At 42.9% G+C, this 26,720-nt stretch overlaps 1 protein-coding gene across 2 annotated transcripts in view; it reads left to right on the forward strand.

Moving 5' to 3' along the window:
* The window catches only part of PLAAT1 (phospholipase A and acyltransferase 1), an 82,152-nt gene extending 56,763 nt beyond the window's left edge, over positions 1-25,389 (forward strand). For both annotated transcript variants that reach the window (XM_077292925.1, XM_077292924.1), the window contains exon 4: positions 24,365-25,389. In XM_077292925.1, coding sequence (XP_077149040.1) covers positions 24,365-24,466 — 102 coding nt within the window. In that variant the 3' untranslated portion in view covers positions 24,467-25,389. The remainder of the gene's footprint in view (positions 1-24,364) is intronic.
* Positions 25,390-26,720: the final 1,331 nt, after the last annotated feature.

Below are 26,720 nucleotides of genomic sequence, written 5' to 3' on the forward strand. Positions count from 1 at the left end.
AGGAACATTTTTGTTATGGGTTATTTATTTTGTCTAACATACAAATTATTACCCTGGAAAGGATGTTCCTTAACATATTTCTCAGGAAAATCCATTTTGGTTTCATTTTTGTATGTTTTAATGTGCACCTGTAAAAGTGGCGTAAGACTCTGACAACATTGTTCATAGCAGTGACCTATGAGTCAGAAATGCTTCCAGGGGTCTTCCCCATGATGTTCCCGTGTCATTTGAGCACTGCTCCCATCGATTTCAGATGGTTTTAGACCCTAAAAGGACTTCTGGGAGGGTCGCGCCAAAAAAGCTTGGGTTTCCCATAGACTTACATTGGGCTCGTTGCTCGGGTCGAGTACCCGAGCATTCCAATTTTCTCGGCCTGAGCAACTGGCACCCAAGTATTTTAGTGCTCGCCCATCACTAGTGCTTACCCATAGATTGATATGTCCTTGTATGCATCTGCAGCCCCGCTTGTATCACGTGCACATCCCACAGGGGTTTGTGGGCATGTGTGAGAGGACATTCTATATACAGTATATGCTTCCCATCAGGTGTAGAGGATCAACACCGCAATAATCGGGTGCATGAGAAGCGGACTTTAGCCTCATACACTTCAGTTCTTGAAACCCCAGTGACAGTGTGGGTGAAAGGAAAAAGTTCTTGTGATATCAAAGAGCCACATTGCCCCATGTGAATGCCATTAGAGACGTGAATGGGCAGACAGAAGCTCCGACGCGCATGCATAACTAGCGGTGGACATTTTTAAAGTAGAAACAAGTGTGGGCATGGTAATGCACCTAAGTGACAACTAGTAAGGGAAAGTGTAATACCAGCGCTGGCATCACTGCATGGTCCTCTACCTCCTCCCGGTAGGAATGCTGACATACTGCCATGACTGCTCAGTGGTGTCTCCTTCACTTGCTGTGGCTTCCTGCTCCCAAAGCCTACACATGTCACACTGGGGCCCCGCGGTTCGCTAAGGACATGCGCACTCGTTTCTTTTAAAAGGGGCAGTGCGTGCACTCCTGGAAATGCCCTAATCTAATAGCTGGAAGGCATTAAGTATTTAAGGCACCCTTCCTTGTAGGGATGTGCCTAAGCAGTGTTAGTTTTCTAGTTCATATTTGTTATATTGAATTCTGGCCTACCGGTGACTCCGAAATTGTGTCCGCCATTGGTTTCCTGACCCTTTGGGTCAGCAGCCACAGCTCCAGGGACTGCCCTGGAGTAGCACTTGTCAGCTACCAGCAGCTCAAACCTATCAGGGGTTCCTCTGTCAGGGGCTCTAGTGGAAACCAGGTAGCTGCTTAACCACTCCTCTTCAGAGCAAGCCTGGCCCGTAGTGCAGTGTGTCCATGATTCACCAGCATGACAGTTTGTTCAGGCCATGGACCCCACTGGTCACAATACTCCTCTGCTCTCAGAGTTGTCACAAGATATGTCCCACCAATGAGATCAGCCGAATAAAATCCTGGCCTACTTGCGGTCTGTGAACACAAGCTTGGACACCCTGATGTTGGCTGCTGCATCGGCTCCAGTTCAAGCTGCAGTATCCTAAGCAGTGGCTACTGTGGTTCAGCGGCGTCCACCCTGTGCAGTGAGGAGACAGTGACCCAAGCACATTCAAAACAAAATGTGTTTAATGTCCAGAAAAAACTCACACAGTGCACAGCACGCTGTAACCTCCAGATCGCAGCCGGGGACACAAAAAGACAGTCCGGGACCAATTGCCGTGAGCGACCGCACTGCCGTGTGCGCAGGGGTGCCAGACCTTTTGGCTCCACTTTTCCCTGTGTTGCCTCTCACAGGGAGTGCTCTGCAGACCAACTGTTCTGTCTGCTCACAAGAGCAAAACTGACATACCCAAAAACCTCTTGCAGGGTTTTTTTTTTCTTTCCTCCAGACTCTGTGGCCATCGACCACTTATAAGATCTGCAATGGAGGAAACGGACATGCCCCACTACCTTCCTGCAGTCCATTTCAAAAATAAAAGCCCATACCTATTTTTCCTGAACAATTCCTTGGTCAAATAACTTGACCAAGTTCACACTCACTTTTATTCTCCCTTGTGACTCACAGGCAACTTGCTGTGAGCACAAGGCACTCCAGAGGATCTTATACGCTTCTGAGCATATCTTGGGGGACACATAGCGACCCTCACATATGACACAGGTCACTGCCTCACACTACTCAGCCATCAACTCATCTGGAGCTGGCCCTCGTCTGTCTGCTCCATCACATTATGATGGGGATCACAAGCAGTGTAATGGGTTTAATAAATAATGCACACTGCGTTAAGAACTGTTGACCCACCTGTTTCCTTATGATCGGGCAAAATTAGCATTCCTATTGTCTCACCTAGGAGGAGAGGCCCTAGCATGGCTCATCCTCTTATGGAAGAGACTGGATCCTGTGAACTCAGATCTGCAGACTTTCCAATGGGTGTTCCATAAGGTCTTCAATAAGCCAGTCCTTGTCACTTTGTCACTTGAACTGCATCCTTCATCCTCAGACTGTGCCAGGAGGGTCTGAGTGTAAGCCAATATGCCATGCGGTTCCACACCCTGTCTGCAGAACACAGCTGGAACAGTAAGGCACTGGTAGCCTCTTTCCCGAAGGGTTTGTCTTGTAGGATTAAAGATGAACTACTCTTTATGAACTAATTTCCCTGGCTACACTGATCTACCTCAGGTTCCAAGAACGTACTTGAGAGACAACACGTGAGAAGAGATCATAGCGACTGACTTTGCCAAAGACCACTCATTTTTCAGCCTCCTCTGGCAGCTGCTTCTCTTGAACTCATGTAGATCGAACATGTTAAGACAGCTGAGCAACCACAGGAGCACCACCAAGAAAGGGTTTGTGATACTACTGTGATGTCATAGATCATCTTATCCACTGGTGTCCTGAGAAGTCAGTAAACTCCAAAGCCCAGGGTCTGTAGGAGAGACTACCCTGGGTGAGAGTAATACTTCTCTACCATTGGCTCTGACTGTATCAGTATAATATCTTCCCTCACGTAATCTTCGATCCTCCCAACACCTCCTACTCTCCTCCACACTTATTTGTTCCTCACACAACCACCTCCTAGATTTCTGCTGAATATACCCCATTCTCTGGAATTCCATGCCTCAACACGTCCGATTATTCACCACTCTCGGATCCTTCAGACGGAACCTGAAAATCCATGTCTTCAGGAAAGCCTGCAGCCTGCAATAACCATTCTGCTGCCTCACCGCCACCCGAGCTGCTGCCTCACCACCACTCGAGCTGTCACCTCTCCACCACCAGAGCTGCCACGCCACCATCACCAGAGCTGCTGTGTCACAACCACCAGAGCTGCCGCCTTACCACCACCAGAGCTGCCGCACCAACCTTCTGTTTCTTCCCCAATATCCCATAGAATGTAAGTCCGCAATGACAGGGTCTTCTCCCCTCTGTACCAGTTTGTCATTGTAAATTTGTTTACTGTAAATGATATCTACAACTCTGTATGTAACCCCTTTCTCATGTAGAGCGTCATGTAATTAATGGTGCTATATAAATAAATAATAATAATGTGGAGGTTAGCGGTTCGTTGAGACCACCTATCCGAATTCCGGTTCGGCTGGAAACTTCATGTACCAAGCAGTGGTGGATTGGTACAAAAAAAGAAAATGATATTTCAGCTCACCCTTAGTTCAAACGAGATGGTGGAAATCAGTCCGAGTACGGAGACAAAGTTTTGCTGCCACAACACTGATTAGCATGTAGAAAAAGACGGTGTGAATCCAGCTCCAGGACAAAATGCGAAAATTTTATTTGAACATTTTAAAACGCTGCTAGAACATGACCGGCATGAAGGTGACGGAGAGCAACCAGCACCTGACTGGACGCGTTTCGGGCAGCAGATGTGCCCTTAGTCCTCAGTATGCTGACAAGAACACATGGTTGCAATAAAACAGTTCACAGCAGGTGAGTACAATTAAAATGAACACATGATTCGAATACAAACATAATAAACTCAGCAAAGGTGAACAAAATTACATAACAAGAAAGTTGGCGGAAATAAATATAAAGAATGTATACATCTATATATAAAGAACATGCAGAATCACAAAAAAAAGATGAGAAAAAAAAGATGAGAAAAGCTCAAACCACAGAAAACTTTACTAATGAAGCATGATTTCCTTCCTTAAAGTTAACTCTAATGGAGCTCTGGTATTGAGTCTAAAGATCCAAAAAGCCTCCCTATCACGCAGTTTCTTTTCCCGATCACCTCCACGTATATCTTTTGGTATCTGCTCAATGGCAAAGGTTTTAAGATACGTGGTTTGCCTGTTGTGAATATTAATGAAGTGATTTGAAACATTAGAAACATGTCGGAGTGTGGGATGCACTATATCATAAAGATGCTCCCTGAATCTTTCTTTGAACCTCCTGATAGTAGATCCAACATAAAACAATTTACATTCAGTGCATTCCCCAATATAAACTGTATAATCAGAGTTACAATTGAGAAATTTCTTTATAGAAAACATGGTTATGTTTTGTGAACAATAGAAATGTGCGGTTTTTTTCACGTACGTGCAAGTTTTGAAGGAACGTGAACCACACTTGAAACAGCCCGTAACAGACAACCAGTCTGCATTATTTTTAGTTTTTTTGGAATGTAAAAAACTAGGCGATAAGGCATTCCCTAAAGTGGGGGCTCGTCTAGGAACAATGCTAATACCATTTTGCAAAATACAATCCATAATATGGTCATCTTTAAGTAGATTTAAATTACGTGTGACAATTTGAGAAACTGATTTAAAAAAAGTGCTATAAGTGAGAACCAACACTGGCTGTGTCAGATGCGCTCTACCAGAAGAATTTGTTTTAGATGCAACATCTGTTTGAGTGCGGCTATTAGTCACAGTGGGTTCAATAAGCTCTGACCTTTGTTTAGAGTCAGCAATATCAAAGGCTCTATTCACAGACCAATTAGGATATTTTCTCTGATGGAACCGCTGTTTGATAATTGTTTTTTCACGGCTGAATGATGACTTGGAGCTGCAGTTTCTACGTGCTCTCAAAGCCTCACCTACAGGAATCGACTGAATAGTATGTGGGGGGTGGAAACTTTTGGCGTGTAAGATGGTATTACCTGCGGTTTCTTTTCGGTAGGTATAACTTCTGATGTTTTCGAAGGGGAAACCCTCAAGACAAAGATCCAAAAAATTAATACAATTTTTATTCCATGAATAAGTGAAACTTAAGTTGAAAGGATTATTGTTAATATAAAAAACAAAGTTGGAAATGGGATTGGTGGTGGATTGGTACCAGATTCCCATCCGCCGCCTTCAGAATCCTTTAATGATGGCATCTGTCAATTAAAGGGCTCTATCTGAGGTTGTTCAAGTTGTTGCAGAACAAGTGGAACTCCAGATAGGAGTGTTGCATAAGTAGAAGATTGCCTTTATGTTCTTCCTGACCTGTTACCTCCACTTTTCCTGGGCCTTCCATGGCTATGTATTCATGACCCCTTCCTTGACTATAGATCTGGTGATGTACTTCATTGGGGACAGTCTTTTCATGAGAAGTGTGTTGTTCCTATGTGTCCTCTTACACTTCCGGTTTCGCCGAATAGTGACGTCACGCGGGAGTTCCCGCTCGGCGTAGCCGGAACTGAGGACCGGAGGCAATGCGGTTGCAGTGGGGATATACTCTGCGCATGCGCCGAATGAACGTATTATCCCTGATTATAGCCCCTATATATATATGAGCGGCAGCAGCACACAGTGAGCCATCGCCCCCCGAGGAAGCCATACGCGAAACGCGCGTTGGGGCTGCTTCACTCAGGCCGCAGTGTGGAAAATTATGGGTGAGTTTGCCTGGCATTTTTCCTTGTGAGGATTAATGTCCTCCTTAGATTAAGATCTTTTTGTGGCACAGGTGGTACGGTTTAGCCGTTTTTTTATGGGATAGACACTTGTTATATAAAGGACCTTTTTCTATGTACTTGGTACCTCTTAAAATTGTTAATTAACATTTAGTCACTTTGTGGCTATACCACCATGTGTGCTAGTGTAGGTTTAAACTTTTGCCAGGCGCACCCATCCACTTACAATTGCAGGTCCTGGGTGTTACACCTGTGAAGTTATGTCTTTTCATCTTGTTTTTATGTGGTATTGTATTTTGTCATATGATGTAAACAAAATGATATTTATATAATAAATTATTTGGATTTTATTTCGGACAATATCTCTCTTTGTTCTAACGTTGTACATAGTATGTGGGGGGTGGAAACTTTTGGCGTGTAAGATGGTATTACCTGCGGTTTCTTTTCGGTAGGTATAACTTCTGATGTTTTCGAAGGGGAAACCCTCAAGACAAAGATCCAAAAAATTAATACAATTTTTATTCCATGAATAAGTGAAACTTAAGTTGAAAGGATTATTGTTAATATAAAAAACAAAGTTGGAAATGGGATTGGTGGTGGATTGGTACCAGATTCCCATCCGCCGCCTTCAGAATCCTTTAATGATGGCATCTGTCAATTAAAGGGCTCTATCTGAGGTTGTTCAAGTTGTTGCAGAACAAGTGGAACTCCAGATAGGAGTGTTGCATAAGTAGAAGATTGCCTTTATGTTCTTCTTGACCTGTTACCTCCACTTTTCCTGGGCCTTCCATGGCTATGTATTCATGACCCCTTCCTTGACTATAGATCTGGTGATGTACTTCATTGGGGACAGTCTTTTCATGAGAAGTGTGTTGTTCCTATGTGTCCTGGCAGACTGCCGGTTATGCCATCTACTCTTCCAGGTCTGCCAGCCGCTTACTGACCATATGCTGACATCTTCGATAAGAAGCAGGTGGAGACTTTGCCTCCACATAGAACACATGATTTCCCCATTAATTTTCTCCTGGGATTCTCACCTCCTTGAGGCTGTAACTACCCTCTGTCACAGGCGGAGACCCTAGCCATGCCCAAGTATGTAAGGGAAAATCTGGCAAGAGGTTTTATCGGGAAGTCTTCATCTGCAGGAACTGTTTTTTTCTTTGATAAGAAGAAGGATGGACCCTTCTGGCCATGTATAGATTGTAGATGCCTCAACCAGATTACGATCAAGAGCAAATATCCATTGCCACTAATTCAGGTATTGTTTGATATGCTTAGCGGTGTCAGAATATTTTCCAAGCTGGATCTGAGGATAGTCTACAACTTAATCCACGTACACTAGAGAGATGAGTAGAAGACTGCTTTCATCACCTGAGATGGCCACTATAAATACTGTGTTATGCTGTTTGGGCTCAATAATGCCCTTGTTGTCTTCTAGGAATTTATGAATGACATATTCCAGGATCTTCTGTACTCTTGAGTGGTGGTTTATCTAGATGATATTCTGCTTTCCCCTCCAGATCTTTCTTCTCATAGTAGAAACATGTGACAGGTCTTGCAAAGACTAAGGGAGAATTACCTGTACCCTATATTCAAGAAATGTACGTGCTGCCTTTCCTAGAGTATATATTTTTGGATACTAGTTTGAATATGGATCCAGACAAGGTATCTTTAGTTCTCAAGTGGACCCTTCCTGCAGGCATCAGGGTAATTCAGTGATTCCTAGGATTTGCTAACTACTAACACATGTTTATTCCTCATTTCTCATGTCGGACCGCCCACATCTCAGTGATTAACCACAAGGATGCCAATCCAAAGGTTTGGATTCCAGAGGTTGAGAATGCATTTCTTTCCCTGAATCAGGCCTTCTCCTGTGCTTTTGTACTACATGGACCCTAGATCAACAAACAATTCTTCCTTGATGTGGATGCTTCATCCTCTGGGGCAGGGGCAGTTTTCAGTCAGAAGTCTTCTTTGGTCAAATTGTCACCAGCATTTTCTTCTCCAAGGTTTTCTCTGCTCCTGAATGCAGCTACTTGATTGGTGACCGAGAGTTATTATTGTTTAAAGGGCAGTCCATCCGGTCGTCATATACACCGACCATAAGAACTTGGCTTACCTGCAGACCAAACAAAGATTGAATTCGCACAAGGCTAGGTGGTCTTTGTCTGTTTTGACTTTGTCTTGCATTTTTGACCTACTGACAAGAACATCAAGGCAGATACACTTTCTAGGTTCTTCCAATCCATCGATCAAGAGCATGAACCAAAAATTATCAAGCCTTCCAAGATGGTTACTGTGGCTTCAGTAAACTTGACTCAGATTCCTCCAGGGAAGACTTTATTGTTGGAATCAGATAGGGGCCAAGTTCTGCTGTGGGGGCACTCTTTAAAGGTGGCTGGTCATGCTGGACAGAAAAAGACTTTGCAATGTATCTCACATCATTATTGGTGGCCTACCATATGAAATGATATTATGGATTTAGTTTCAACCTCTCCTTCCTGAGCATGTAACAGGACTCTCAGGCAACTCCTGCCCAAGCGACATCTACCATTTCCTGTGCCTTCAGCTTCTTAGCAATATATCACCATGAACTTCATTAAGTACTTCCCTGTGTCCTCAGGATGCTCTCTCATCTGGCCAGTGGTGGACAGCATCTCGAAAATGGCTTTACTCCATTACCTGGCCTTCCATCTGCTCCTGAGCTCATCGAGAGGTTTATTCAGCACATTTCCCGCCTTCATGGGTTTACCCTTCACATTGTGTCCAACAAGGGAGTTCAATTCACTTCCTGATTCTGGAGAGCTATGTGCAAACTTCTGAACGTGGTCCTGGACTTCTTTTCTGAATATCACCCTCAATCCAATGGCCAGATGGAGAGAGTCAACTCTGTTCTGTTTTATTTTCTGCAGCATTTCACAAATGAGCACCATAACAACTGCATCAAGCTTTTGCATTGGCCAGAGTTCTCCTGTAATAATCATGCAAGCAAAGTCCTTATTCTTCATTGTTTTTGGTCAACAGCATGTTATCACTATTCCAGTGTTGGCAGCTTCTGGTGTTCCTGCAGCAGATATTCGTACTAAGGATTTCTCCAGGATCTTGGAGGACATCAAAGTAACTCTTGAGAAACTGTCCAAATGGATGACGAATCATGCAGAAAAGAGATTCTTGGACCCACCATGCTTTCGGCCTGAATATAAGGTATGTCTCTCTTCAAAGTACAGCCATCTCAAGATCCCATCCTACAAGTTGGGTCCCTTTGAGATCATCAATCAAATTAATGCTGTGTCCTTCAAATTGAAACTGCCTCACTTGTTACAGAAGAAGCATCTTGGCCATGAAGAAGGTGAGAAGTAAAACTTTTTTCCTAGTGGATTGGAAATGATTTGGCCCTGAAGAGAGATTGTAGGAGCCCCAGGAGAATATTCATACCCCACTTCTTCTGCAGATTCTTTGTAGGTTTCAAAAAGAGGGGGCATAAGGGGGTGGGGGTACTGTATCACCAGTGCCAGCATCCCTGCATGGTCCCTATTCCTCATCCTGACATGGACGCTGACATGCTCACCGCCACGGCCACTCAAGAGTGTCTCCTCCTGATGTAGCTTCCTGCTCCTAGGGCTTGCACATGTTGCATAGATGTCCTGGCAGCACGCATAAGGCATGCATACTCCCTTCTTTTTAAAGGGGCAACATGTTCACTCCTGGAAATGTCCCTAGCCAATAGCTGGGAAGCACTAAGCATTTAAGGCACCCTACCCTGTAGGGAGGTGCCTGAACAATGTTAGTTTTCTAGTTAGTAGTTGTTCAACTAGTCAGTTGTCACATCCTTGTTCCTAAACCCATTCTGCCTGTATCTGAACCAGTCCCTGAACCTGTCTTGCCTGAACCTGATCCTGTATCCTGAACCTGTCCTGTCTGAACTTGTACCTGTGTTATCCTGTTCTGTTTGAGCCTGATCCTGTTCTGTCTGAACTGACTGCAATATCTGTTTTACTAGTTATCTGAATTCTGTCTTGCTAGTGACTCTGACTTTGTGTCCATGACTGCTAGGTAACTAAGAATGGTCACAATCACAGGAGTTCTAAACAACGAAAAATCCCAAAAAGTAGAACTCCTCAAAGTATTAAATACATAAATATATGTTTTCAATGGTCATATGCTTTACACATGAGCATGGAGCAATAAATATATTTTCATGCTTTGAACCAGTCAAAACCATCTATATTTTTCTGCAGAATATCTGTTTTATGTGTTTTTAAATGTTGTATGTATTTATACAATAAAGATTTACTTTTATTTATTTGATACTTTGAGTTCCAGTTTTTTGGATCGTCCAAGACTTTCCATCCTGACCCTTGGGGTCAGCTGCCACAGTACCTGGAACTGCCTTAGAGTGGTACCTGGCAGCTCAAGCAGGACTTTACCATCAGGGGCTCTAGTGAAAACCAGGTAGCCGCTTACCACACCCCTCCAAGGTAAGCCCGGCCTGTGGCACAGTGGGTTCAAAATCCACCAACATGACAGAAAGTAAGAAATAGATGAAAATAGTGTAATATTATATATATATATATATATTAAAAGGCTATTAATCTTTGCACATGTCCTCTACTATTCGAGCTCCCTGTGGGACAGTTTTTGAGGATAAAACATATATGTTTAACAGATAATGGTTTTGAAGATCAGGCTGGGGCCTTAACCCCTTAGTGACAGAGCCAATTTGGTACTTAATGAACGAGCCAATTTTTGCAATTCTGACCACTGTCACTTTATGAGGTTATAACTCTGGAATGCTTTAACAGATCCTGCTGATTCTGAGATTGTTTTTTCGTGACATATTGTACTTCATGTTAGTGGTAACATTTCTTCGATATTACTTGCGATTATTTACGAAAAAAACGGAAATATGGCAAAAAAATTTAAAATTTTGCAATTTTCAAAATTTGTATTTTTATTCCCTTAAATCAGAGAGATATGTCACAAAAAATAGTTAATAAATAACATTTCCCACATGTCTACTTTACATCAGCACAATTTTGGAACCAATTTTTTTTTTTTCTTAGGGAGTTATAAGGGTTAAAAGTTAACCAGCAATTTCTCATTTTTACAACACCATTTTTTTTTTAGGAACCACATCACATTTGAAGTCATTTTGAGAGGTCTATATGATAGAAAATACCATAAGTGTAACACCATTCTAAAAACTGCACCCCTAAAGGTGCTCAAAACCACATTCAAGAAGTTTATTAACCCTTTACATGCTTCACAGGAACTGAAACAATGTGGAAGGAAAAAATTAACATTTAACTTTTTTTGCAAACATTTTACTTCAGAACCATTTCTTTTATTTTCAAAAGTGTAAAAACAGAAATGTAACCATAAATTTTGTTGTGCAATTTCTCCTGAATATGCCGATACCCCATATGTGGGGGTAAACCACTGTTTGGGCGCACTGCAGAGCACTGAAGAGAAGGAGCGCCGTTTTACTTTTTCAATGCAGAATTGGCTGGAATTGAGATCGGATGCCATGTCGCGTTTGGAGAGCCCCTGATGTGCCGAAACAGTGGAAACCCCCCACAAGTGACACCATTTTGGAAACTAGACCCCTTAAGAAACTTATCTAAATGTGTGGTGAGCACTTTAAACCCTCAGGTGCTTCACGGAAGTTTATAACGTAGAGCATTGAAAATAAAAAATTACATTTTTTCTAAAAAAAGGATCATTTTGCCACAAAATTTTTATTTTTCCAAGGGTAACAGGAGAAATTAGACCACAACAGTTGTTGTGCAATTTCTCCTGAGTATGTCGATACCCCATATGTGGGGGTAAACCACTGTTTGGGTGCACCGCAGACCTTGGAAGTGAAGGAGTGCCGTTTTATATTTCAATGTAGAATTGGCTGGAATTGAGATCGGACGCCATGTCACGTTTGGAGAGCCCCTGATGTATCTAAACAGTGGAAACCCCCCACAAGTTACACTATTTTGGAAACTAGACCCCTTAAGGAACTTATCTAGATATGTGGTGAGCACTTTGAGCCACCAAGTGCTTCACAGAAGTTTATAAAGTAGAGCCGTGAAAATAAAAAATAAAATCGCATTTGTTTACACAAAAATGATTTTTCGCCCACAAATTCGTATTTTCGTAATTTCTCCTGAGTACGTTGATACCCCATATGTGGGGATAAACCACTGCTTGGGCGCAACGCAGAGCGCAGAGGCACCATTTTGGAAACTAGACCCCTTAAGGAACTTATCTAGATGTGTGGTGAGCACTTTAAACCTCCAAGCGCTTCATAGAAATTTATAACATAGAGCTGTGAAAAAAAACAATCCTTTTTTTTTTTCCTCAAAAATGATTTTTTAGCCTGCAATTTTTTATTTTCTCAAGGGTAACAGGAGACATTGGACCCAAAAATGTGTTGAACAGTTTATCCTGAGTACGCTGATACCCCATATGTGGGGGGGCACTGTTTTGGCACCCATCGGGGCTCGGGATAGAAGGAGCGCTGCTTGGAATGCAGACTTTGATGGTATGGTCTGCGGGCGTCATGTTGCATTTGCAGAGCTCCTGATGTTCCTAAACAGTAGAAACCCCCCACAAGTGACCCCATTTTGGAAACTAGACCCCACAAGGAACTTATCTAGATGTGTGGTGAGAACTTTGAATGCCCAAGTGGTTCACAGAAGTTTATAATGCAGAGTCGTGAAAATAAAAAACATTTTTTTTTCCATAAAAAAGATTTTTAGCCCCCAAGTTTTTATTTTCACAAGGGTAACAAGAGAAATTGGACCCCAAAAATTGTTGTCCAATTTGTCCTGAGTACACTGATACCCCATGTGTGGGGGGGACCACTGTTTGGGTGCACGGCAGAGCTCGGAAGGGAAGGAGTGCCGTTTTGGAATGAAGACTTTGATAGAATGGTCTGCGGGCGTTATGTTGCGTTGGCAGAGCCCCTGATGTACCTAAACAGTAGAAACCCCACACATGTGACCCCATTTGGAAACTAGACCCCCCAGGGAACTTATCTAGATGTGTTGTGAGAACTTTGAATGCCCAAGTGCTTCACAGAAGCTTATAATGCAGAGTCGTGAAAATAAAAATAAAAAACAATTTCCACAAAAAAAGATTTTTTAGCCCCCAAAATTTTATTTCACAATTGTAACAAGAGAAACTAGACCACAAAAGTTGTTGTCCAATTTGTCCTGAATATACTGATACCCCATGTGTGGGGGGACCACTGTTTGGGCGCATGGCAGAGCTCGGAAGGTAAGGAGCACTGTTTTGGAATGCAGACTTTGATAAAATGGTCTGCGGGCGTTATGTTGCATTTGCAGAGCCCCTGATGTACCTAAACAGTAGAAACCCCCCCACAAGTGACCCCATTTTGGAAACTAGACCCCACAAGGAACTTATCTAGATGTATGGTGAGAACTTTGAATGCCCAAGTGCTTCACAGAAGTTTTAATGCAGAGTCGTGAAAATAAAAAAAAAATTTCCACAAAAAAGATTTTTTAGCCCCCAAGTTTTTATTTCAAAAAGGGTAACAGGAGAAATTGGACCACAAAAGTTGTTGTCCAATTTATCCCGAGTATGCTGATGCCCCACATGTGGGGGTAAACCACTGTTTGGGCGCATTGCAGGGCTCAGAAGGGAGGGAGTACCATTTGACTTTTTGAGCGCAAAATTGGCTGTGGCGTTTAGAGACCCCCTGATGTACCTAAACAGTGGAAACCCCCCAATTCTAACTCCAACCCTAACGCCAACACACCCCTAACTCTAATCCCAACCCGATCCATAATCCTAATCACAACCCTAATGATAATCAGAACCCTAAATCCAACACACCCCTAATCCTAATCTCAACCCTAACCTCAAACCTAACCCCAATCCTAATATACCCCTAACCCTAATCCCAACCCTAATCTTAACTCTAATCCCAAACCTAACCCTAATCCCAAACATAACCCTAATGCCAACCCTAATCCAAACCCTAACCCTAATCCCAACTCTAACCCTAACTTTAGCCGCAACCCTAGTCCTAACATTAGCCTCAACCCTAACCCTAAATTTTGCCCCAACCCTAACCCTAGCCCTAACTTTAGCCCCAACCCTAACCCTAACCCTAAATTTAGCCCCAACCCTAAATTTAGCCCCAACCCTAACCCTAAATTTAGCCCCAACCCTAACACTAACCCTAAATTTAGCTCCAACCCTAACCCTAACCCTAATTTTAGCCCCAACTCCTCTAGCTGCTGCCGGCAGATCATGGCGGGCGCACTGCGCATGCGCCCACCATTTTTTTACCGGAGGAAGAAGCCAGCGGCCAGGAGAGGACACAGGGACACCGGTAAGTATAACAGGGTCCCCGAATCACTCTATTTTGCTGTCCTCTGATGTGCGATCACATCAGAGGACAGAGAATTACACATCACTTTTTTTTTTTGCAGTCGCCGGTAAACAGTTAATCACCAGTGATTGCAAAACAGGGGTCACCCGATCATGTTCTTTGGGGTCTCCAAAGATCTTCCGGGTGCCGGCCGGCGGGCGCACTGCACATGCGCCCGCCATTTTTTGGCCGGAACAAGATGGTGGCGCCCATCGGGAGCCACGAGGAGCACCGGGGGAGACAGGTGAGTATCGGGGGCTATCGGGGGTGACCAGGGACCCCATTTCTCTGTCCTCTGATGTGCAATCACATCGGAGGACAGAGAAATTAAATGGGAAATCACATTTTTTTTTAAAAAAATTTGACTGCCGGTAAACGGTTAATTACCGGCGATCACAACTCGGGGGTCGGTAAAAAAACCCCGAATCATGTTCTCTGGGTCTCAGCTACCCCTGGTAACCGAGACCCCAGAGAAAATCCGACTCTGGGGGACGCTATTCACTTTTTCCACAGTGCCGTTAATTAACGGCGCTGTGGTTTAACCCCTTCCCGACCCATGACGCCACGTAGGCGTCATGAAAACCCGTGCCAATCCGACCCATGACGCCTATGTGGCGTCATGGAATGATCGCGTCCCTGCAGATCGGGTGAAGGGGTTAACTCCGATTTCACCCGATCTGCAGAGACAGGGGGAGTGGTGCTTCAGCCCAGGGGGGGTGGCTTCACCCCCCCGTGGCTACGATCGCTCTGATTGGCTGTTGAAAGTGAAACTGCCAATCAGAGCGATTTGTAATATTTCACCTGAAAAACTGGTGAAATATTACAATCCAGCCATGGCCGATGCTGCAATATCATCGGCCATGGCTGGAAACACTAATGTGACCCCCCCACACCCCACCGATCGCCCCCCCAGTGCTCCGTTATGGGGTCCGGTCCCCTCGGTCCTGTGCTCCGCTGCCCCGTGCTCCTGCCCGCTCCCCCCGTGCTGCTATGCCACCCCCCTGTGCTCCGACGCCCCCCCGTGCCCCGATCTCCCCCCCCTTATACTCACCAAGGCTCCCGGTGTCCGTCCGCCTCCTCGCTGGGCGCCGCCATCTTCCAAAATGGCGGGCGCATGCTCAGTGCGCCCGCCGAATCTGCCAGTCGGCAGATTCGTTAAAAGTACATTTTGATCGCTGCGATAGGTTCTATCACAGCGATCAAAATAAAAAAATAATAAATAAACCCCCCCCTTTATCACCCCCATAGGTAGGGACAATAATAAAATAAAGAAAATATATATATTTTTTTTTTTCTTTTTCCACTAGGGTTAGGGTTAGAACTAGGGTTAGGGTTACGGGTAGGGTTAGGGTTAGGGGTAGGGTTAGGGTTACAGGTAGGGTTAGGGTTAGGGGTAGGGTTAGGGTTATGGCATGTGCGGATTTGGCTGCGGATCCGCAGCGGATTGGCCGCGGATCCGCAGCGGATTGGCCGCTGTGAATTCGTAGCAGTTTTCCATCAGGTTTACAGTACCATGTACACCTATGGAAAACCAAATCCGCTGTGCCCATGGTGCGGAAAATTCCGTGCAGAAACGCTGCGTTGTATTTTCCGCAGCATGTCAATTCTTTGTGCGGATTCCGCAGCGTTTTACACCTGTTCCTCAATAGGAATCCGCAGGTGAAATCTGCACAAAAAAACACTGGAAATCTGCTGTAAATCCGCAGGTAAAACGCAGTGCCTTTTACCTGCAGATTTTTCAAAAATCATGCGGAAAAATCTTACACGAATCCGCAACGTGGGCACATACCCTTAGGGTTAGGGTTGGAATTAGGGCTAGGGTTGGAAATAGGGTTAAGAATAGGCTTGTGGTTAGGGTTACGGATAGGGTTAGGGGTGTGTTGGGGTTACAGTTGTGGTTAGGGTTGGGATTAGGGTTAGGGTTGGGATTAGGGTTAGGATTAGGGTTGGAATTAGGGTTACGGGTGTGTTGGGGTTAGGGTTGTGGTTAGGGGTGTGTTGGGGTTAGGGTTGGGATTAGGGTTATGGCTACAGTTGGGATTAGTATTAGGGGTGTGTTGGGGTTAGTGTTGAAGTTAGAATTGAGGGGTATCCACTGTTTAGGCACATCAGGGGCTCTGCAAACGCAACATGGCGCCACCATTGATTCCAGCCAATCTTGCATTCAAAAAGTCAAATGGTGCTCCCTCCATTCCAAGCCCCGACATGCGCCCAAACAGTGGTTTACCCCCACATTTGGGGTACCAGCGTACTCAGGACAAACTGGGCAACAACTGTTGGGGTCCAATTTCTCCTGTTACCCTTGCAAAAATAAAAAATTACTTGCTAAGACATAATTTTTGAGGAAAGAACAATTATTTTTTATTTTCACGGCTCTGCGTTATAAACTTCTGTGAAGCACTTGGGGGTTGAAAGTGCTCACCACACATCTAGATAAGTTCCTTCGGGGGTCTAGTTTCCAAAATGGGGTCACTTGTGGGGTGTTTCTACTGTTTAGGCACATCAGGGGCTCTGCAAATGCAACGTGACGCCCGCAGACCATTCCATCAAAGTCTGCATTTCAAATGTCACTACTTCCCTTCCGAGCCCTGACGTGCGCCCAAACAGTGGTTTACCCCCACATATGGGGTATCACTGTACTCACAACAAACTGGGCAACAAACATTGGGGCCCAATTTCTCCTGTTACCCTTGTGAAAATAAAAAATTGCTTGCTAAAACATCTTTTTTGAGGAAAGAAAAATTATTTTTTATTTTCACGGCTCTGCGTTGTAAACTTCTGTGAAGCACTTGGGGGTTGAACGTGCTCATCACACATCTAGATAAGTTCCTTGGGGGGTCTAGTTTCCAAAATGGGGTCACTTGTGGGGTGTTTCTATTGTTTAGGCACATCAGGGGCTCTGCAAATGCAATGTGACGCCCGCAGACCATTCCATCAAAGTCTGCATTTCAAATGTCACTACTTCCCTTCCGAGCCCTGACGTGTGCCCAAACAGTGGTTTACCCCCACATATGGGGTATCAGCGTACTCACAACAAACTGGGCAACAAATATTGGGGTCCAATTTCTCCTGTTACCCTTGAGAAAATAAAAAATTGCTTGCTAAAACATCTTTTTTGAGGAAAGAAAAATGATTTTTTATTTTCACGGCTCTGCGTTGTAAACTTCTGTGAAGCACTTGGGGGTTGAACGTGCTCACCACACATCTACATAAGTTCCTTGGGGGTCTAGTTTCCAAAATGGGGTCACTTGTGGGGGGTTTCTACTGTTTAGGCATCTCAGGGGCTCTGCAAACGTAACATGATGCCCGCAGACCATTCCATCAAAGTCTGCATTCCAAAACGTCACTACTTCCCTTCCGAGCCCCGGCATGTGCCCAAACAGTGGTTTACCCCCACATATGGGGTATCAGCGTACTCAGGAGAAACTGGACAACAAGTTTTGGGGTCCAATTTCTCCTGTTACCCTTGCAAAAATAAAAAATTCTGGACTAAAAAAATATTTTTGAGGAAAGGAAACACATTTATTATTTTCACGGCTCTGCGTTTTAAACTTCTGTGAAGCACTTGGGGGTTCAAAGTGCTCACCACACATCTAGATAAGTTCCGTTGGGGGTCTAGTTTCCAAAATGGAGTCACTTGTGGGGAGTTCCTACTGTTTAGGCACATCAGGGGCTCTGCAAACGCAACCTGACGCCCGCAGAGCATTCCATCAAAGTCTGCATTTCAAAACGTCACTACTTCCCTTCCGAACCCCGACGTGTGCCAAAACAGTGGTTTACCCCCACATATGGGGTATCAGCGTACTCAGGAGAAACTGGACAACATTTTTTGGGGTCCAATTTCTCCTGTTACCTTTGGGAAAATAAAAAATTGTGGGCTAAAAAATCATTTTTGAGAAAAGAAAAATTATTTTTTATTTTCACGGCTCTGCGTTATAAACTTCTGCGAAGCACTTGGGGGTTCAAAGTGCTCACCACACATCTAGATTAGTTCCTTGGGAGATCTAGTTTCCAAAACGGGGTCACTTGTGCGGGAGCTCCAATGTTTAGGAACACAGGGGCTCTCCAAACGCGACATGGTGTCCGCTAATGATTGGAGCTAATTTTCCATTCAAAAAGCCAAATGGCATGCCTTCCCTTCCGGGCCCTGCCGTGCGCCCAAACAGTGGTTTACCCCCACATGTGGGGTATCATCGTACTCAGGACAAACTGGACAACAACATTTGGGGTCCAATTTCTCCTACTACCCTTGGGAAAATAAAAAATTCTGGGCTAAAAATCATTTTTGAGGAAAGAAAAATTATTTTTTATTTTCACGGCTCTGCGTTATAAACTTCTGTGAAGCACCTGGGGGTTATAAGTGCTCACTATGCATCTAGATAAGTTCCTTTGGGGGTCTAGTTTCCAAAATGGGGTAACTTGTAGGGGAGCTCCAATGTTTAGGCACACAGGGGCTCTCCAAACGCGACATGGTGTCCGCTAACGATTGGAGCTAATTTTCCATTCAAAAAGTCAAATGGCACGCCTCCCCTTCCGAGCCTTGCCGTGCACCCAAACAGTGGTTTACCCCCACATATGAGGTATCAACATACTCAGGAGAAATTGCCCAACAAATTTTAGGATCCATTTTATCCTGTTGCTCATGTGAAAATGAAAAAATTAAGGCTAAAAGAAATTTTGTGTGAAAAAAAAGTACTTTTTCATTTTTATGGATCAATTTGTGAAGCACCTGAGAGTTTAAAGTGCTCACTATGCTTCTAGATAAGTTCCTTGGGGGGTCTAGTTTCCAAAATGGGGTCACTTGTGGGAGCGCTCCAAATGTTTAGGCACACAGGGGCTCTCCAAACGTGACATGGTGTCTGCTAGCGATGGAGATAATTTTTCATTCAAAAAGTCAAATGGCGCTCCTTCCCTTCCGAGCCTTACCATGTGCCCAAACAGTGGTTTACCCCCACATGTGAGGTATCGGTGTACTCAGGAGAAATTGTCCAACAAATTTTAGGATCCATTTTATCCTGTTGCCCATGTGAAAATGAAAAAATTGAGGCTAAAATAATTTTTTTGTGAAAAAAAAGTACTGTTTCATTTTTACGGATCAATTTGTGAAGCACCTGGGGGTTTAAAGTGCTCACTATGCTTCTAGATAAGTTCCTTGGGGGGTCTAGTTTCCAAAATGGGGTCACTTGTGGGGGAGCTCCAATGTTTAGGCACACGGGGGCTCTCCAAACGCGACATGGTGTCCGCTAAAGATTGGAGTTAATTTTTCATTGAAAAAGTCAAATGGCGCTCCTTCCCTTCCGAGCCCTGCCGTGCGCCCAAACAGTGGTTTACCCCCACATATGAGGTATCAGCGTACTCAGGACAAATTGGACAACAACGTTCGTGGTCCAGTTTCTCCTTTTACCCTTGGGAAAATAAAAAAAATTTCGCTAAAAGATCATTTTTGTGACTAAAAAGTTAAATGTTCATCTTTTCCTTCCATGTTGCTTCTGCTGCTGTGAAACACCCGAAGGGTTAATAAACTTCTTGAATGTGGTTTTGAGCACCTTGAGGGGTGCACTTTTTAGAATGGTGTCACTTTTGGGTATTTTCAGCCATATAGAACCCTCAAACTGACTTCAAATGTGAGGTGGTCCCTAAAAAAAATGGTTTTGTAAATTTTGTTGTAAAAATGAGAAATCACTGGTCAAATTTTAACCCTTATAACTTCCTAGCAAAAAAAATAATTGTTTCCAAAATTGAGCTGATGTAAAGTAGACATGTGGGAAATGTTATTTATTAACTATTTTGTGTCACATAACTCTCTGGTTTAACAGAATAAAAATTCAAAATGTGAAAATTGCGAAATTTTCAAAATTTTTGCCAAATTTCCGTTTTTTTTCACAAATAAACTCAGAAATTATCGACCTAAATTTACCACTAACATGAAGCCCAATATGTCACGAAAAAACAGTCTCATAATCTCTAGGATCCGTTGAAGCGTTCCTGAGTTATTACCTCATAAAGGGACACTGGTCAGAATTGCAAAAAACGGCAAGGTCATTAAGGCCAAAATAGGCTGGGTCATGAAGGGGTTAAGTACCCTTAACTGCCGCCGTTAAAAAGCGTATTGGCGGTCGTTAAGGGGTTAAGAGATAGGTTCCAAGCATTCCGTTATAGCAATAGAAGCATCAAAAAGGAATACTATTGTGCTAGAACTGCAACTCATAACCAATTGATGTCTATCCCCCCGAATTAAATTTGACAAACATCCCCTTTTCAGATTCATTTCAACTTTTTATAACCAGTGGGAAATCATAGGCAAAATTTTACAAAGACACTGACAAATAGTTTTGACAGAACCTACTCTGAATAAAACATTGCCTGATTATCCTCTTTTAATGGCTGTCACTGGGATTGCTAGAAGTGATGTGTATGCAGTTGGAGCCCGCCCTTCATTCGCCCGATTATTGCAGTATTGATACTCTACACCAAATGGGAAGCATATATAGAATGTGCTCTTACACATGCCCACACTGCCCCTGAGGAAGCTGAGGAAGCTCATGTGAAATGCACATCGGGTCTGCAGACGCACATAGAGACACATCACTCTATGGCTAAGCATTTGAACTTAAAATTTATACATGATTTTCGTTCTCTATGATGCTGCTTTTGTTCTTTGATTTTTTTCGTTGTTTTATTGAGTTGTGTGATAGCTATATGAGCCTCATGCCTTTGTTTTGGTGGTTATTTAGTAATCTTACCACATCATTACCTACTGTATATTTCCTTAAAATATATATTCTGTGCATTTTTTTACTGCTAGTGACATTTAACTACTGCTGCTCAAAAAAATAAAAGGATCAACACAAAGTAACTCTAAGGCAATCACACTGTGAAAGCAGCCTGTCCAGTCATGTAACGCTGATTGTGAATCAATTTCTCCTACTGTTCTGCAAATGGAACAGACAACAGGTAGAAATGATAGAAAATTAGCAAGACAACTCCTATAATGAAGTGGTTCTGAAGGGGATGAACACAGACCATTTCTCTGTTCTCATCCTTTTTGGCTGTTGTTTTGGTCACTTTTGCATTTTGTCATTGCTCTCACCCCTAAAAAGACAGTAGCATGAGGTGGTGTCTACAATAAAACCCACCGAAGTTGCTCATGTAGTGCAGCTCATCCAGGATGGCACATCAATGTTTGCTGTGGCAAGAAAGGTAGCTGTGTTTGTCAGCACAGTGTCCAGAGCATGGACCAGATACTAGGATACAGGCCAGGACACCAGGAGACATGATGGGGACTTCATCAGCGGGCAGTCATGTGTTCACAACCCTCTGATGATAGTGAAGTATCTCGTGGCACAGCTGTGTTGGTGCTCAAGATAGGTTGCCCACACCAGTAAATATATAAGAAGTAAATAACTTGGCACTCAACTTGTGTATAGTGATGATTTCAAGAATTAAATATTTATTACGTGGATAGCAGTCCAGCATAAACGTTTTGGTCAAAACAATAAGACCTTCTTCAGTAGACTGCATTACAAAAGTATAACAAAACAATAATAAGTACATAAGACAATAATAGAGTAATTTTAACTAAGGAGATCAAAATAAGAACAATCTCACAAGATTTTGTGATATGTGCCAGGTTGGAGCGCAGGAGAGGTAGGGAAAGGGTAAAGTAGTATTTTTACATACCCGACTGCTTGTCAGATGTAGAGGGTCACAGAGTATAGGAAAGATCCTATATATTAATTGTAAATGGACCTCTAAAAAGAAAGGATTTCCTAAAATGATGAAATAGTAATAGTATGATAAAAATGTATTATAAAGAACTGTAGTTCTTTCTATATGCTCTGACTTTGTGGACTAACTTCACCTATTACTTGTAGCTCCTCCCACATGACTCTATATTGTGTTTCAGTTATCTACCTTACCACAATTTGAAGAACTATACGTACATATCCAGCTGATCAGGTCAGTACACCATTCATCTCCCTTACCTTTATAATACATTTTTAGCATACTATTACTATTTCATCATTTTAGGAAATCCTTTCTTTTTAGAGGTCCATTTACAATTAATATACAATTAATATATAGGATCTTTCCTATACTCTGTGACCCTCTACATCTGACAAGCAGTCGGGTATGTAAAAATACTACTTTACCCTTTCCCTACCTCTCCTGCCCTCCAGCCTGGCACATATCACAAAATGTTGTGAGATTTTTCTTATTTTGATCTCCTTAGTTAAAATTACTCTATTATTGTCTTATGTTATGTACTTATTATTGTTTTGTTATACTTTTGTAATGCAGTCTACTGAAGAAGGTCTTATTGTTTTGACCGAAACGTTTATGCTGGACTGCTATCCACGTAATAAATATTTAATTCTTGAAATCATCACTATACACAAGGTGAGTGCCAAGTTATTTACTTCTTAACCCTCTGATGATGTCACAAATCAATTGTTAGAGCTAGCGGAACGCACCTAAGAATAATGTGAAAGGTATCAGGTGCGTTCGCTGCCCGGGGTCCACCGTGCAGAGAAACTCCTGCTGCTCAGTAATGGCGGACACTATATGGCTGTGTAATGTGATCACACAGGGGTTAGCTTCACCCGGTATGAAAAAGGAGACGAACCCTGTTGCTTCACAGGGTCGCCGAACCGCAAAGTGAGCACTAGGATGAGATCACAGAACTCTGCCCCAAGGAGTGGGGGAAGAGTCCTTCTAGACCACCATTGCTCGACGCCACTACTGCGGTGCCAGGGGAAAACTAAATAAACATTTACCGCACGAGAGTAGGGCCAGGAAAGTGGACTAATTGAGCACAGCGTCGCACTAGGCGGTCACTGCTGGTCTGAGGCAGTAAGAATTGTGCTCTTGTGCTTGGATAGCACTATCAGGTGCTAGGTAGCTCCAACATTTGTGAGCATTCAACAACACTAGGAATGGGAATGATTAAGGAGCAATCACCAGAACAGGCATACATCCACACACACACGATAACAGGCCGTGCGGCCATGCAAACCTTTTATAGCTGTAGCTCTTCGGGACCTTCCTAGTGGTCCAATAGGAGCTGCCACAGGACCTGAGCATGTGACCCCCGACCTCCAATGAGAGGTCTTCCTTTGGGCATGCTCAGAAGAAAAAAAGCAGGACTTAGTGCCAGGAGTGCCTGCTCGCCGCTGCTCAGTGCTGGTTATAATAACTGATCCTGGAAGGGCAGCATTAACCAAATGCACAGTATCTGCCTGAACCAGATGCTGGGACCGACGTCTCTGCTGAGCAGGCTCCACTGCAGCTGGAGGAGAATGGGAGACCGCAGCGGAGGTGGTTCGAGATTCCCCCTGTGCAGTGGCAGGAACTCAACACCTAACAACAATATCTTTTAAAAAGAAGCCAGAAGTGACTGCAGCGCTGTTCCACAGTTTCCATCACTGCCCTGAAATGGATGGTCATCAGGGGGGCAGCGGTGATAGAAGTCGGGGTAGTAATTGCATCACCGCCTCCTGATAAATGTTTTGTTCTAGGGCGGTGATAGTCATCACTTCTCCATACTTCTGTAACTGCGAGTTAATAAGGATGCTTATGGTGGTGAAATAAGCGTTAGTAAGTGAACAAAACGAAGTCCCAGATGGTGTCCTATTTTTGGGGCAATGATCAAAGTTGTGAGGAAGTGGATGCAGGTCCATCAAACTGATGAAGTACCATTTGAAAATCCCCAGTGAATGCTGGGAGTTAAATGGAACATCATAGAAATTAAAGTAACAAAAAGTCATTTTCAAATAAAGCAAATTCCAAAAGAGGTTAGGATATCTTATATATAGGACAACCATTTGAAGGGCTTCAATTTCTCATTAAATAAATTCAGCATTTCAACAAGGTAGCAAAACGCTTGACAGGCTGCACTCCAGAGCATATCCACTGGGTGGCCACACATAACCAATAATAGGACAGACATAGTGTGATGTCTATATTACTGTATATGAGTTTAACAATGTTATTTTTTGTTTGCTTGTCTTGTTGTTTTGTGACAAACATTATGGGACATGCTGAACCAAAAGGAGCAATGAGGAAGAACAAAATCTGCAGAGTCACATATTCTTACATGAACATCTGTTCTTTTTCAGGCCAACAGAGCTATCAGTGCCATCGGGTTTGTGACCGCAGCTGCTGGAGCTTTCTCACTTCTTGGCATATTTCAAAATAAATCAAGACAAGGACAATATTGACATAGAATAAATAAACTGAAACTTAACACAATAAAAGCATAGAACAAAGCTATTTAATTGATCAATATTTTTAAAGAACATGCTTACGGCTCATGCTTCTGTACACCTGTGAAGCACAAGAAAAACTTATGTTTTTAATTTAATATATGCATTATAGTTTGTTAATTTCTTTGCTTTTCCTGCTGATCTGCCATGTTACTTAATATTAGTTTTTTTTTTACTTTTTTTCCAATTGAGATGTCATATGAATAAATCAAAACCTTTGAAAAAGAAACCAATCAGCCAAACAAGAATTTTCTAAATGCTAATGCTACTAACTAACTGAAAAGTAGCAAAAGCATGCAACATTGGCTCCGATCAATTACTGAATGCTATAAATACTCTATAATGGTAGTGCCTCTCACCAATCATCATCCCAAGCAAAATGAAGAATATTTTCCCCTTTAATCCAACCGTCAATATGACTTTTAGAAGAAAAAAACAGTATAATGTTGACACTAATTGAATTATTTCACAAAATGTCAGTTTCTTTGGATAGAAAGAAACCTGTTTACCACACTCTGACTACCCCGCATTTAAAAGGGCAATGAGGACAATCTCTATTTCACCACTCTTTTACATGGGTTTATGTGGGACTTTGGGATTTTTTTTGCAATGAGGCTAAGAACATACCGGTAGGTAGTTGCTAACTAACTGCCTGCTCTGTCCTACATCTTTCCCATTTCAGGCAGCGATTGTCTGGCTTCACAGGATCTCACATCAACAGGGCAGCTCTTTCTCTCCCGGTCTGTTCTGTGGATGGAGCGTCACTGCCGGCATCATATTATTTGACAGTCAGCTCCCCACAGATAGGCAGGGGGGAGCCAGCTCTCAATCAGCATGACATCAGCAGTGACACCCCCTCGGCAAAGCAAAGCAGAACAGGCTGGTAATTAGAAACTACCAGCTGGTAAACTCTTAGCCCCATTGCAAAGTAAAAACCAAGTCACGGGTAAGCCCTTTAATGTTCAAAAGACACCATGGATATATTATGTCACATATGCCCATATTCCATACAGTTCACTCTAATAAAGAGCTGCATCATTTTCAGTGAGCTCTTGTGATCAAATTGAATGTTAACCCCTTCATGACCCAGCCTATTTTGGCCTTAATGACCTTGCCGTTTTTTGCAAGTCTGACCAGTGTCCCTTTATGAGGTAATAACTCAGGAACGCTTCAACGGATCCTAGCGATTCTGAGATTGTTTTTTCGTGACATATTGGGCTTCATGATAGTGGTAAATTTAGGTCGATAATTTCTGAGTTTATTTGTGAAAAAAACGGAAATTTGGCAAAAATTTTGAAAATTTCGCAATTTTCACATTTTGAATTTTTATTCTGTTAAACCAGAGAGTTATGTGACACAACATAGTTAATAAATAACATTTCCCACATGTCTACTTTACATCAGCACAATTTTGGAAACAATTTTTTTTTTTTCTAGGAAGTTATAAGGGTTAAAATTTGACCAGTGATTTCTCATTTTTACAACAAAATTTACAAAACAATTTTTTTTAGGGACCACCTCACATTTGAAGTCAGTTTGAGGGTTCTATAAGGCTGAAAATACCCAAAAGTGACACCATTCTAAAAACTGCACCCCTCAAGGTGCTCAAAACCACATTTAAGAAGTTTATTAACCCTTCAGGTGTTTCACAGCAGCAGAAGCAACATGGAAGTAAAAAATGAACATTTAACTTTTTAGTCACAAAAATGATCTTTTAGCGAAATTTTTTTTATTTTCCCAAGGGTAAAAGGAGAAACTGGACCACGAACGTTGTTGTCCAATTTGTCCTGAGTACGCTGATACCTCATATGTGGGGGTAAACCATTGTTTGGGCGCACGGCAGGGCTCGGAAGGTAAGGAGCGCCATTTGACTTTTTCAATGAAAAATTGACTCCAATCTTTAGCGGACACCATGTCGCGTTTGGAGAGCCCCCGTGTGCCAAAACATTGGAGCTCCCCCACAAGTGACCCCATTTTGGAAACTAGACCCCCCAAGGAACTTATCTAGAAGCATAGTGAGCACTTTAAACCCCCAGGTGCTTCACAAATTGATCCGTAAAAATGAAACAGTACTTTTTTTTCACAAAAAAATTATTTTAGCCTCAGTTTTTTCATTTTCACATGGGCAACAGGATAAAATGGATCCTAAAATTTGTTGGACAATTTCTCCTGAGAACACCGATACTTCACATGTGGGGGTAAACCACTG

Source organism: Ranitomeya variabilis, chromosome 2 (genome assembly GCF_051348905.1).
Source record: "Ranitomeya variabilis isolate aRanVar5 chromosome 2, aRanVar5.hap1, whole genome shotgun sequence".
NCBI classification, from domain to species: domain Eukaryota; kingdom Metazoa; phylum Chordata; class Amphibia; order Anura; family Dendrobatidae; genus Ranitomeya; species Ranitomeya variabilis.